Here is a 13,469-nt window from a genome sequence, read left to right as displayed (position 1 = left end):
ATAGGAGATCAGAGGACTGCATGAAAGTCAATAAAACATAGGCGAGATAGGTTGATAGGACAGCTTCTCAAGCATGAAGGTCTAGTCAGACACATATTATAGGCAGAAACGGGAGTTAGGTTAGGTTAGGTTAGTAGAGGTAGATTTAAATTAGATTACTGTTCGCAAATAGTTAAGGATGTGGGTTGTTCTAGTTTTAGGGAAATGCGAAGATTAACTCAAGATAGCAAGGAGTGGACGTGCGTGTCTAAGTCTTAGGACTGACGAGTAATGAGGACAACAAACTACAATTTCAGTAGTTCTGACAATTTTTTGAGAACTAACAGCGATATTATTCATTGGGTTTTAGTGATTAAAAGTGAAAACCCTTTTATCAGAAAATCACATCCATTTTCGTAAAAAAATTACTTTCGCAAAGAACAATAAATAATTTGAAAATACTAGAAGATAAATATAGGGAGCCGCAGTACCATTCGAAAGAAAATAAAATTCAGCATAAGGCAATGAAAATATATACAGGGTGTTCTATTTAAAAAAATAGACTAACGATTGTTTGATGTTAACCAAATCCGCCATTAAATATCCCGATATGTAATTAATCCACTTTGAAAATATGGACGGGTAGCTTCAGGGAATAGGTATCTCTCCCAAGAATATTGTTACATTAGCTTTCTTACTGTAAAATAGGCTCTCTTTTCCGCCACCTACTGCTCTGTTAATTTTTTTTTTAATTAATATTTCAAAAACCCTAAATTTTAGAATTAGGAAAGCCTTATGAAAATTTACCTAAAATAATAAGTAGAAGAAACTGTCATAATATACAAGGTGTTCCGGTATAACCGGAACTGCTCATTTAGTAAAAACTAGTTCTAATTAGGGAAACCGCGTTCTATCTAAAAATAATAAGAAAAATCATAAAGCATCAAAGTTTTAATTGATGTAGGGAAATAAGAGAATATAAACGAACTTCTCTTTGACTAGTTATTTACTAGTTTACTTAACAACTATACTCTTCATTGTATTCGATTCNAATTTTAGAATTAGGAAAGCCTTATGAAAATTTACCTAAAATAATAAGTAGAAGAAACTGTCATAATATACAAGGTGTTCCGGTATAACCGGAACTGCTACATAGATGTCGTTATTTTAATTTAGGAGAGTATACCCAATAAATCTATTGTAAAAATTTTCAAAATTTAAATCGAAATATTCTAATGGGCGGTCACCGTGAGACATCCTGTATGTATAAATTTTGATTCTCATTTTAACAGTGGCTTGCCGTCTTGGTTATTAAATAAGTGAATATTGAATGTAGTTTTCTTTTAAACGAGCATTTCTCACTACCTTTCCAAACATCCTTTAAATGTAAAAATTAAATTTATCAAGAAATTGATAGATACGAACAGACATCGTACGAAGATAGCGGTTAAATAACATAAGTTATGATGAGTAGACCTATTTACTCCAACCTTATGCAACACAATATGCATTGATATTCTATAGTATTCTTACAGTTACAGTAAAATTCAATTTGTTTAACAAATAATAATATTATTTTGCTTTATCGATAAATGCATATACTTTTAAGTACTTGTGATTGTAACTTATCCAGTACAATTGTTATTCTAATCGTAAATTACTACCGCGGCCGACATTTGGAATAGGAATGCAATTACAATATATAATGTACACAGTAGTTTTTATTATTTAAGAAATAACTAACAACCAAACAAGGCATTGGAGCATTTCCCTTTTTTATATTTTAATAATGCAAATAATCTATAACCTATAACCAATAAACCTACATCTCCTTCTAACTTTTGCTTCTTATCCTTCTTATTTCTTTTATATCATAGTTCTACAACGAAAAATCGCTGGAGATACATATAAAGCAAAGATAGCGTGTGTCAAATCGTTTTAAACAAAATGGTTCACTTTTCAAAAATCTAAGAAGATTGTGTGTTATGTATATCGTATTATCATAGCGTTAATGGTGTAAAAGACAATTACCTACTGATATCCTTTTCTCATTTGTTTCTGTTGATATTTTTGTTATCTGTATAATACTCTATCGACTAAATCTCCCCATCTCTTCTATTCTCCATTCTTCACTTAATATTTAACCACTGGATAAATCAAAGCCGGCAGGACTAATTTCTTTTTAGCCTTGAGAAAGACCCGCAATTGAAGGCGAAACATTGGTTGTTGTTTTATGATAAATAAAATACCTAAAGATAACCCCTGTCGGCTTTGATTCTTTTCCTGTGAAAAGTCCTTTCCCTGGTGTAGCAGTCTACCATTCACTTTAAAATTTTCCTAATCTCATTTATCCGTGTATTCGTTGGTCTTTCTTTTTTTCCTGTTTCAGTTACTCGAGTTTCCCATAATTTCCTTACTTGTCTCTTACCATTCATTTCATTCACACATCCGAATCACGTCAACTGATTTTGCTCTATAATATTTTGTACTGGATGTATTCCTAGTTCCTGCTGAATATCTGTGTTTCTTATTCTGCCTAATTTAGTCTCTTTGGGATATCATCTTCATTGTTTGTAACTTACTTTTTTAACATATTGATAAAACTGATTATCTGACTTCCTAAATACTAAAAATCCCACTTCTTCTAATCTTTCGTCTCCTATCTTTACATTCGCTCTTTCCCTACATATAACAACACTTCCCAATATATTATCTGTTTAAGACGCCGGATACTTTTACACTTGATTTCCTATTTCATTAAGTATACGTGTGCCTTTAAAAATTTTAAATATATACGCTTCTAACTTTTATTTATTCCTTAGACGATTGGAAATCATGATTTTGATGATGCTATAGCCGGTTTGGTACCGTTTCTTAAAATGCTAAATGCACCTGTTGTGGTGGCTAATATTGATGCCAGCGATGAGCCAGATATGCAAGGCTTGCTCAATAAAAGTATTGTCATCAATAGAAATGGTATTAGAATTGGCATTATAGGTGTTATCCTACAAACCACTCCGGTAAGTGATTAAATTTTTGTTAATTTGTCTCACCACTTATTAAAGAATATTGTCGCGTATTTAAACACCTCACACTAGAACTACTATTTGCTGTCCAATTAACACTTCTATTATTAATTAGTTATCAATTCACCATTATATGAATACTTTGTCACTTGTTCGCTTTGTATCACCACGTAACTCGAACTCGTACCCCCTAACTCGAATTCGCGGCAACTACTTTTACAAAGGCTGGCCATGTTCTAGAATGATCCAGTATATGCTGTATAGAAACCGGGTCTTGTTTGTAACCTTGTATGTTGGGATGCCTATACGCATGTGACTGTATTATAGGAGGTTCTATCTAAGGGAAAGTTTGACGTCTGTGAACAAAACCTTCATTAATTGTTCAGGAATGTATATTTTAAGAATAATGCTGTCTAAATGTAACGCATCACACAAACGGCACTCATTTAAACGAAAAGTAAAATTCCTCATGGCACTTACACATGCAGTTATTTCGTGATATATATGTTAGGCCCGAAGACCGAAAATGCTCGCGTTCTGGCTGCCTTCGAACGCACAGAACGCGTTTTGGCTGTTTTTAAACGCTCGCAACGCGTTCTGGTAACTGTTAAACAGTCGGAATGCGTTTTGTCAATTGTTGAACGCTCACAACGCGTTCTTAATGTTCGACTCGTATTATTTGCCGCTTTCTACCTGCGTACAATGAGATTTATATTGTAGGTACTTATAAAACAAATGAATTTCAATCCATTTTTCAGTTTTTAGGAAACAATTCAATTATTGACAATTATAATTAGATACCAAAGATGTGTTCGGTTTTTCTCGCCGAATCATTTCAACAATATTAAATTTCTTATAATTGTTTTTCAGTTCTAGGAAGAAAGTTACACTGAACACTTGTATTGTCGAGCATATGATATACGAATGAATGAATGAAAAAGCGAAAAGTTATTCATTAAACAAATGAATTTCGATTTATTTTCTACACATTTAACTATCAATAATTGGTTTTACTTTATCATAAAAAATTTCTTTCGCTGATTTATCAGACATTTTAATGAAAGTGTAACTTTTCAAACGACATTAGTAAGTTGTTTAGTCAATGACAGACTGATCTTCTCGCTACACTGACGAGAACTGTACTGATTTTTTATGTTATTAGTTTAGTTTAGTTATTATATACTCAAAAATCAATACCTCCCCTAGGGATTATTAGATGTAATTTTAATGGAATCTTCTCGAAAAGCTAATTTCTAAACCTCCTTGATCACATAACTCATTGTCATATAGAGTCATCGGTACGTGCATTGTTATAAAATCGCCGAAAAATCATACAAATTACAAATGATCATAAATGTACTGTACTGGAATGATTATAAAGAAAAGTTGTACATTTTTAGTACCTTCAGTTTATAACAATAGCTAATAACCGTACACCTATTGTTTAGGTAAGTTGACAAAATCTTAAAATTACAAAAGGTTATTAAAATTTCCCTCATTCATATATTATATGCTCGGCAATATAAGTGTTCAGTGTAACTTTCTTCCTAGAACTGAAAAACAATTATAAGAAATTTAATATTGTTGAAATGATTCGGCGAGAAAAACCGAACACATCTTTGGTATCTAATTATAATTGTCAATAATTGAATTGTTTCCTAAAAACTGAAAAATGGATTGAAATTCTTTTGTTTTATAAGTACCTACAATATAAATCTCATTGTACGCAGGTAGAAAACGGCAAACAATACAAGTCGAACATTAAGAACGCGTTGTGAGCGATCAACAATTGACAAATCGCGTTCCGGCTGTTTAACAGTTACCAGAACGCGTTGGGAGCGTTTAAAAACAGCCAAAACGCGTTCTGTGCGTTTGAAGGCAGCCAGAACGCGATGTGGCAGTTTTTTCCGGTCACTGAGCGTTTTCGGTCTTCAGGCCTAACATATATATCTTCATTCAGCTGCACACTCCAAAAATGGTGTAACTTTGTAACGGCGGAGTTTGCAATGAGTTTTCACTTTATTATTACGTTGAAAAGCGTAAATATTTTGTGATCCCTACTTTTCTTGCTTCTTAGTTATCTTTCTACACTTTTTATACCAGGATGGTCCCCCGCAGGGTCACAACCTGCTTAACCGCTTCTGGTTTTTTTCATATTTTCCGCCTTCTTTTTCCGATCGATTAATCTCCTCTCTGCTCAACCCTCGTTCGGTAGTAAAGCACCGTACCGCTACTACCAACGTCTACACACAACTTTTACCCCGCTCCAAGGATGTCACTTTAGTCATCGTAATTGCAACCACTACAAGATTCCTTGAATCACTTAGGCAAATGATGGGACAATAGATAATATTCTACAGATAAGTTTTCACTCTCTTCTGTCATCTAAATTACTATCCACCCATTCCCACGATTCCTAAAAGAAGACTGAAGTAGGCCTTGTGTGTTACCCTCCGGCGTAGACTGGATGGACTACCCGCCTTCCAACGTTAGTACCTGGTGGGAATGAAACACATAAAAGTTTTTTCTAATAATATTCTCGCTCACAGAACGCATGGTCCACTCCCGAGAAACGCCCCAACCAATAATTCTTAAGAATAAAGTGCCCGTTTTATGAAATCCTACAAATGGCGCGGTAAACGCCATGTGTAGTACAATGCTACATTTAGTGGAATTCAATATGCTCAACAAGACAGGATCCAAGCGTAGCTCACCACTACGTGATAGTCACGTTACCATAATCGAACAAACAAATTCGAAGTGGTCAGTATTCTGTCGAAACTGCGAGACACGGATCGCGATTTCGATCTTGTTGGATTCAGTAGTGAGCTACGCCTGGATTCAGTTCAGCAAGTAGATATCCATATATTTAAATGGATCTTGTTGAGTATATTGAATTCCATCAAATGTAACATTGTACTACAGATGGCGTTTACCGCGTCATTTGTAGGATTTCATAAAACGCGCTGTGTTAAGGCAAAAGGTAAAGATGGTCTGTGCTCTGCCGAGACTGTCTGCGACCTGCTGATGAGATCCAACAAGATCGAAATCGCGATCCGTGTCTAGCAGTTCGACAGAATACTGACCACTTCTAATTTATTTGTGCAATAAAGTGCCCCTTAAAACAGAATACTTCTACGTTACATAGAATGACCTGTCAAGCCGAAACGAGTAACAGTGAATATTGTTTTAATTTTATATAATAAATGGTGTTGAAATCACATCACCCTTTACCATATTATTTATTTCATCAATCATAGGATGCATGTCACCCAGTGTTAATATTTTATGTATCTACCTATGATACGACAACAAGGAGTACGTAATTCAATAAATTTTTGGGATTACAATGTATACAGGGTTTGTCCGGAAAGTAATAGGTCTGATTTCCTTCCGCCGCGACTGCACTTCGGAGCGTGCACCGACTGGATTCGGTAGTGACGGAGCATTTGAACATGCGCAAGGTGTGCGCGAAGATGGTCTCAAAAGCGCTCACTGACGACCAGAAATTGCGGCGAGTGGAAGTGTGCCAAGAAAATTTAAATATGTGTGAAAGTGACCCCCAATTTTTGAATAACGTAATCACAGGTGACGAGTCATGGATTTTTGAGTATGATCCCGAGACAAAGAGGCAATCTTCCGAGTGGCACACCCCGGCAGCGTCTCCTCGCCCAAAAAAGGGAAGAATGAGCAAATCCAAAGTGAAAACGATGCTCATTGTCTTTTTTGACATGAAAGGCATCGTCCACCATGAATTTGTTCCTCCTGGACAAACCGTCAACGTCAAGTTTTACGTGGAAGTACTCAAGAGACTCAAACGAAGGGTCAATAGGGTCCGACAAGACATCTCAGCCGACTGGAAGTTGCACCACGACTACGCCCCGGCTCACACCGCCTATCTGTGACATCCCAACGCTTCCGCAGCCGCCCTACAGCCCAGATGTGCCCCCCTCCGGACTTTTTTTTGTTTGCTAGCCTGAAAAGGCCGATGAAAGGCAAGAATTTTGAGACGACAGGGGGGATCCAAGCAGCATGCACCGCGGCTCTTAAGGCTATTCCGGAGAATGCCTTCCGTGACGCCTTCAATGCTTAGAAATCGCGCTGTCAGCGCTGCATCGACGCAGAAGGAGCCTATTTTGAACATTTTTAAAGAATTGTAACGATTGGCTCAATATTTTTTTTTAAATAGATTCAGTCCTATTACTTTCCGTACAAACCCTGTATGCTCACAACCATTTGTTTTCCTTTGTTATTTTTACTATAGAAGTATTTAGTAGTTTCGTTTTTTAAGTCCATGGCAGCTACCGAAAACCTCAAGTTTCTGCCAGAATCGGCATCAGTTAATGAAGAAGCTGACAGACTGGTCGCCAACGATTTGGTGGATACCATAATAGTGGTGTCACATTGCGGTTATGAACGAGAAATTGCTATAGCGAGGAATGCCACTTCGAAAATTTCTTTAGTCGTCGGTGCCCACTCACACACATTTCTTTACACAGGTAAACAACAATCCCTCATATTGTTAATAAGAAAATTAAACAAAATTAGATTTAGATTTTCTGAATAATCAATTGAGGTCAGTTTTTGTCAATTTTTATCTAACTCGCATTTGTTGATTTTCATAAGCACTTTGTTAATATTTTTACAAACAATTGGTAACATAGGAATCATTGAATGAAGCGAGATGTTTAATTGATTACCAATTTATTATAAAGCAACGGGGTTAGACAGAAAGTTTTCTTCAGGAATGGTGGAGGTGGTTAGGTGGTGGTAGGGGAAATGACAGAAGTGAGAAATTGTCTGGAATTTTATTATTACCCTGGCATTTTCCCTAAGAGGCCCAAGGAACGTACAGAAAACTTCGAAAAGAGAAGTTGGACCCAGAATCAAACCGGTAGAAAGATAATCAGTGGTCATCTTTTCATTTAAACATAGGTAGAGGCCTGACGCTGGAAGCTGGCGGAAATTTTAAAATGGCGTGGATGCGCGGTAGCAAATGTAGGCAGTTTTAGGTATAAAGATTGCAGCCCTCATTCTTCAGTATTCCTATCAGGGGCGTAGATTAAATATTTAAAAATAGGGATCAGTGAGCAAGTAATAGACAGACAAACAGAAAAACTAATTGTTGATGTTGGTGACAGTGATAGAGATTCCCATGATGAGATTAAATGTGAAAACTAACTACAAAACAAAAGCAATAGGTTAATTTTTTCTTTTTGATAAGTCATGTTTTTACGTTATTTTCCAGTACGCTACTGTCCTATCTGTATTAATACTATAATTTACGCCTACTGAAAGCTTATTTGTCTATCGATTCCAAGTGACTTACCCAAATAGGTCATAAATGGGCAAGTACCTGCGGCACCGCTCGCCAGCTTCCTTCGTCAGACCTGTACAAGCCTGACGCTGGAAGCTGGCGGATGTTTTAAAATGGCGTGGATGCGCGGTGGCAAAAGTAGGCAGTTTTAGGTATAAAGATTACAGCCCCCTTTCTTCAATATTCCTATCACGGGCGTAGTAGATTGTACCCTTTCAACTCACCAACCCGTTTCACCGATCGTGGACTATTTTTAATTTCATTAGCTGTACGAATGGTTGCGTTTCTGAATTATTTGTTACTTCATGTAAAACAATTTGTTTTTTGTCAATTGTATTAATTGAATTTAATATTGAGATAAAGGGTAATTATTTTCACAGGTAACGACAGTCCAGGTCCTGACACTCCCGCTGGCGATTATCCAACAGTAATAACACAATCTGATGGCAGAAAAATTTTGGTAGTACAAGCGTCAGCGTATACGAAGTACTTGGGTAATATAACAGTGTTCTACGACAAGAACGGAGACGTCGTTGAATGGGAGGGAGCACCAATATTTTTGAATGCCAGTTATAAAAAAGGTACACCACCATCCAAACAAACAACACTATTAAAACAATTCGAAGTGGTTTGTATTCTGTCGAAACAGCCAGACGCGGATCGCGATTTCGATCTTTTTGGATCTCATCAGCGCGTCGCAGGCAGCTCCGACAAAACACAAACCAAGTTTTACCTGCTGTCTTAACAGCGCGTTTTAGAAAATACTACAAATGACGCAGTAAACGCCATCTGTAGCACGATGCTACATTTTAGGATTACGTGTGGTCCAACAAGGTCCACTTGTGTGGATATCTACTTGCTGAAAACGAATCCCGGCGTAGCCAACCTCAACGTAATAGGCACGTTAGCTTAATCGAATAAAATGTAGCATCGTGCTACAGATGGCGTTTACTGCGCCATTTGTAGTACATTCTAAAACAACAGTATTCTTTATAATAATAATAAAGGCAGTATGCACTAGTGGTGGAGATGTGTTGTTTAGAAACTGAAATATAAAGCCTGATTTATATTATTGGTCAAGTCATGGTTCAGTCAGGGTCAGATCAAAATATTGTTGCATAATATTCGTGGTTAATTGACTGGACGGTCATTTAATGAATGAATACTGCCATTTGAAATGCATTCTAAAATATTTTACTTGACTATGATCGCGAAAGTGCAAAACTTTGAGCTTTGATTTATGTTGGCAGAAAAATATAAATTGGTCAAAGTTACAGTGTAGGATGGAAAGAGATGAAAAATAAATTGTAACAAATGTAATTAAAAACATTACAGATGAAACAATTGAGAACGCGCTGCAGCCATGGAAGGAAATTATAGACAGTTATGGTAGTGTTGTTGTTGGTGAAACTTTGATAAACTTACCAACCTCGTGTTACTCGGGGGAATGTGTCATGGGAAGTTTTGTAGCAGATGGATACGCTGCAAGTGTAAGTTCCTCGTTACCTATTAAACAAGGAGATATGAATAGGTATAGAATAGAATAGAATAGAATAGAAAATCATAAATACCGGATGATACAATAATGTCCTTATCATGGTTAGGAAGCGGTTCCCATTCGCACATATTACATGAGATCCGTATTTGGGTATAAAATTACATATACTTTCGTGATACATAGTTCGTTGTTCTTATTAAAACTGATTTAATTGTATCATGAAGGGCTAATTAAAGACAAGAGACATAGAAGCAACAGCTAAGAATTACAGAGGTAAACCCAGGCCTAGGTTAGGTTCATCATCATTATAAGGTCGTCAGTCCTAAGACTGATTCGACACGCATCTCCACTCTTTTCTATCCCGAGCTAATCTTCGCATTTCCCAAAAACTAGAACATCCCACATCCTTAACTGTTTGCGAACAATAGTCTAATCTAGGTCCACCTCTATCCCTCCTAACTCTTGTTTCTGCCTCTAATATTTCTCTGACTAGATCTTCATGCCTGAGAAGGTGTCCTACCAACCTATCTCGCCTATTTCTTATTGACTTCCATTGAGTTCTCCGTTCCCCTATTATTTTTAATACCTCCTCATTTCTAACCTTCTCTTCTCATCATTCGTCTGTAACACCACATTTCCAGTGCTTCTAACCTTTTCTTTTCCGCGTCCTAGGTTAGAATACTATTCGCAAATATATAATTAGAGATGGAACATCAACTTGAAATCACTTTTCGATTTTGAACCACTACAAATTTCCTTAAATTAATGAGGAAAATATTCTTGTTACTGTTGTCACCCCCCGCCGGGTATCGAACCCGGGACCTTTGGCTTTACGCACTAATGCTCTAACCAACTAAGCCACGAGAGATGACAACAGCAACCACGACAAACCTGACCTACTAGGTTAACGATCCGTCGATTTTTATTATTAACGTAATTATAAGTATATACTGGATATATGAAACTTCGATTCCCTGCGGGGGGTGACAACAGCAACAAAAATATTTTCCACATTAGTTTGAGGAAATTTGTAGTGGTTCAAAATTGAAAAGTGATTTCAAGTTGAGGTTGCATATTTACATTGACCACTATTAGTAATTAATAAAACAATGTCTATAATTAGAAATGTGGGTTGCTCTAGTTTTCGGGAAATCGAAATACTTATTGGCTCAAAATACCAAGAAGTGGAAGTAAGTGTCCAACCAGTCTTCGGGTTCTCTTTCTCAATCTCAGTTTCTCAGTTAAAAATTGTGAGACACAAACCATTTTACTGACCTACCTTCATTCGTTTCAGTACAAAGGAGCAGATTCAACTCAAGGAAAATATCCGCCGTTAGGATTTATTAATGCGGGAGGAGTACGTGCTTCACTCTCAGCAGGAAGTAAGTTCCCTTTCTCATTTTATGACAGTTGCATTCACTTTTTCAACACCTTTTATTTGCATATTAGCTAGCTTTATTATTCCATCTGTAAAAGATGCAATGCTAATGTTTTCAGTACATGAACAAAAAACAAACTTAATTTCATTCTTTATTCTTAAGAAAAAAAACGAATAATCAAACGGCTTTCGATTAAAAATCGTGTATATATCCCAACCATTACAAAATGTCATACAGACTTCAGAGTAACTGTGTATTGTTGTAATGAGGATGTTTTCGTTTTCAAAGTGAAGGGGTATTTTACGGAGTCGGGTAGGTTATCCAGGAAATCGAGGTATTCATCAGGGAAGTTGGGAGTAGTTGCCAATAATTTGGCAGGGGGGAAGGGAACCTGTTTCTGGCCGGGGCATTGCCTTTGTATTCATGTCCGGCGAGGAGGGGTTGCAGAGCGAGTACCGAGAGGGTGCATGTCAGGAGTAGGGGAGCGTTGGAGATCGCAAGTACCAGGTCTCGAGTGGCGCCTTCCGTGGGGTAGTACGACGCGTAGGAGAACTGCGCCGAAAATGCAGTTTTTAAATAGTCCGCGTTACATTGTATAACTAATTTTCGGAAATGCCTTACGGATTTAGGATTTTGACGTAATTTACAGTGTAGGAGCGTTTTTGGCCAAGAATTATATTTGATAGGATCGTATCTGCAAAAATAATCAGAAAAAACTTTTATTTATTTGGAAAAATCATTTTCATAAACTTTCGATAATTGGCAGGTAATTTGACAGCTACCAGTAGGTACTAAAATATGTTTTAGTGTCTTTTGGTGGATATTATTTGAATACCAAAAAAACACTAATAGTAACAAATAACAATTTATAACAATAACAACGAAAACACAACTAACAAAAAGGCAGAAGGAGTGAAACAAACAAACGAGAACAAAGTGACAAAAAGAACAAGATAATACAACAATAACAATAACAATAAAAAAGACAACAACAATAAAACAGAGTAGATAAAAGCACTTACGAATCTTAGGAGAAGCGGTAGACGAGAGACTGTCTTGAGATAAGAAATTTTGGACTATTTATAGGATAGGGTTGTTAGTAATTTTGATAGAATGTTCTAGAAGGAAAAGTAGTGGGAGAGAAGGTGAAGACAGTAGTTTCTAGGAATACACAGAATTAGATAGTACAGAATTCAAGAGAAACAAATTAAGGGTAAAACCAGATATTAGTATGGGAGTGCATGCAGATATAGTTGAAGTTGGATTTCCAGGTAAAAATGATTGAAAGAACAATAGAGTTTAGACTGAAAGGAAATATTACTTGAAATGAAATATTAATTGAAATGAAATAAAATTAGAAAAAATATTTACACACAAAAAAACAATAAGAGTTATTCCCTCACAATGTAACTCATCATACATCCCCTATAATAAAGATGCATATACGTACAATATCCATATTGCCCGAGCAACAGTAGATACGTAATACATGTAACGAAGATTCATTGCAGGAATAACATACGCGAACGCTGCTGAAGTTCAACCCTTTGGAAATACTTGCGATTATGGTCACATTCGGGGAAGCGATCTTCAGAGAGCTCTGGAGCAAACAAACAGAGGTGGATTTCTTCAAGTGTCAGGTATGTAAAATAATCACTTTGTATCGTGTCCTACTTTTAGTATGACTAAACTTAGCTACTGAGGTAACTAACACATTAATCTGGAAAAAGTGATCTACAAAACATCTTTTACAAACCGTGTTTCAGACAAGTTGGCCCAGTTGCTCAGAAAACAGAATTTATGTCAAAAAAGAACACTTTTTTGTTGGTAATTGTTCATTTTCTTTAACATTACCTATTTCATGGGAGGTTTCCAAAAAAGAACATCCTTTCGTTATTTCGGCTAACTGTACCGATACAGGTCTTTTATATATGTGATAGATACGTAATCCACTATCAAATGTGTTGGTTCCCATCAGCGCAATCAAACAAGATGTCTAATATCAGAAAGAGGGAGTGTGTTACGATATTCGCTGCTAGCTGTAGTACCTACTATAAAAGCCTTGGTCCAAGTTTTTCTGTGGTTTCCCTGGATAAGTTAGGCAAATGCTGGGGCAGTAATATTCCACAGATAATCATTTATTCTCTTCTGTCTTCATTTCGTCCGTCTCATCTTTCTCACCCGAACCACCACCCACCCATTCCCACGATTCCTGAAAGCAGGCTGAAGAGGGCCTTCTTCCCTACCTTCCGACGTAGTCCGGATGGACT

At 36.6% G+C, this 13,469-nt stretch overlaps 1 protein-coding gene across 1 annotated transcript in view; it reads left to right on the top strand.

The window, feature by feature from the left end:
* Positions 1-13,469, top strand: part of LOC108732359 (apyrase-like) — a 31,117-nt gene that overhangs the window by 15,897 nt on the left and 1,751 nt on the right. The window contains exons 3-8 of the mRNA XM_018463121.1: positions 2,802-2,999; positions 7,297-7,504; positions 8,703-8,903; positions 9,658-9,812; positions 11,115-11,202; positions 12,711-12,839. Coding sequence (XP_018318623.1) covers positions 2,802-2,999; positions 7,297-7,504; positions 8,703-8,903; positions 9,658-9,812; positions 11,115-11,202; positions 12,711-12,839 — 979 coding nt within the window. The remainder of the gene's footprint in view (positions 1-2,801; positions 3,000-7,296; positions 7,505-8,702; positions 8,904-9,657; positions 9,813-11,114; positions 11,203-12,710; positions 12,840-13,469) is intronic.

This window comes from Agrilus planipennis, unplaced genomic scaffold (assembly GCF_000699045.2).
Source record: "Agrilus planipennis isolate EAB-ADULT unplaced genomic scaffold, Apla_2.0 scaffold30, whole genome shotgun sequence".
In the NCBI taxonomy this organism is placed as follows: Eukaryota; Metazoa; Arthropoda; class Insecta; order Coleoptera; family Buprestidae; genus Agrilus; species Agrilus planipennis.
Note: the sequence above shows the minus strand (reverse complement) of the source record. Positions and strands in the feature narration are given on the sequence as shown.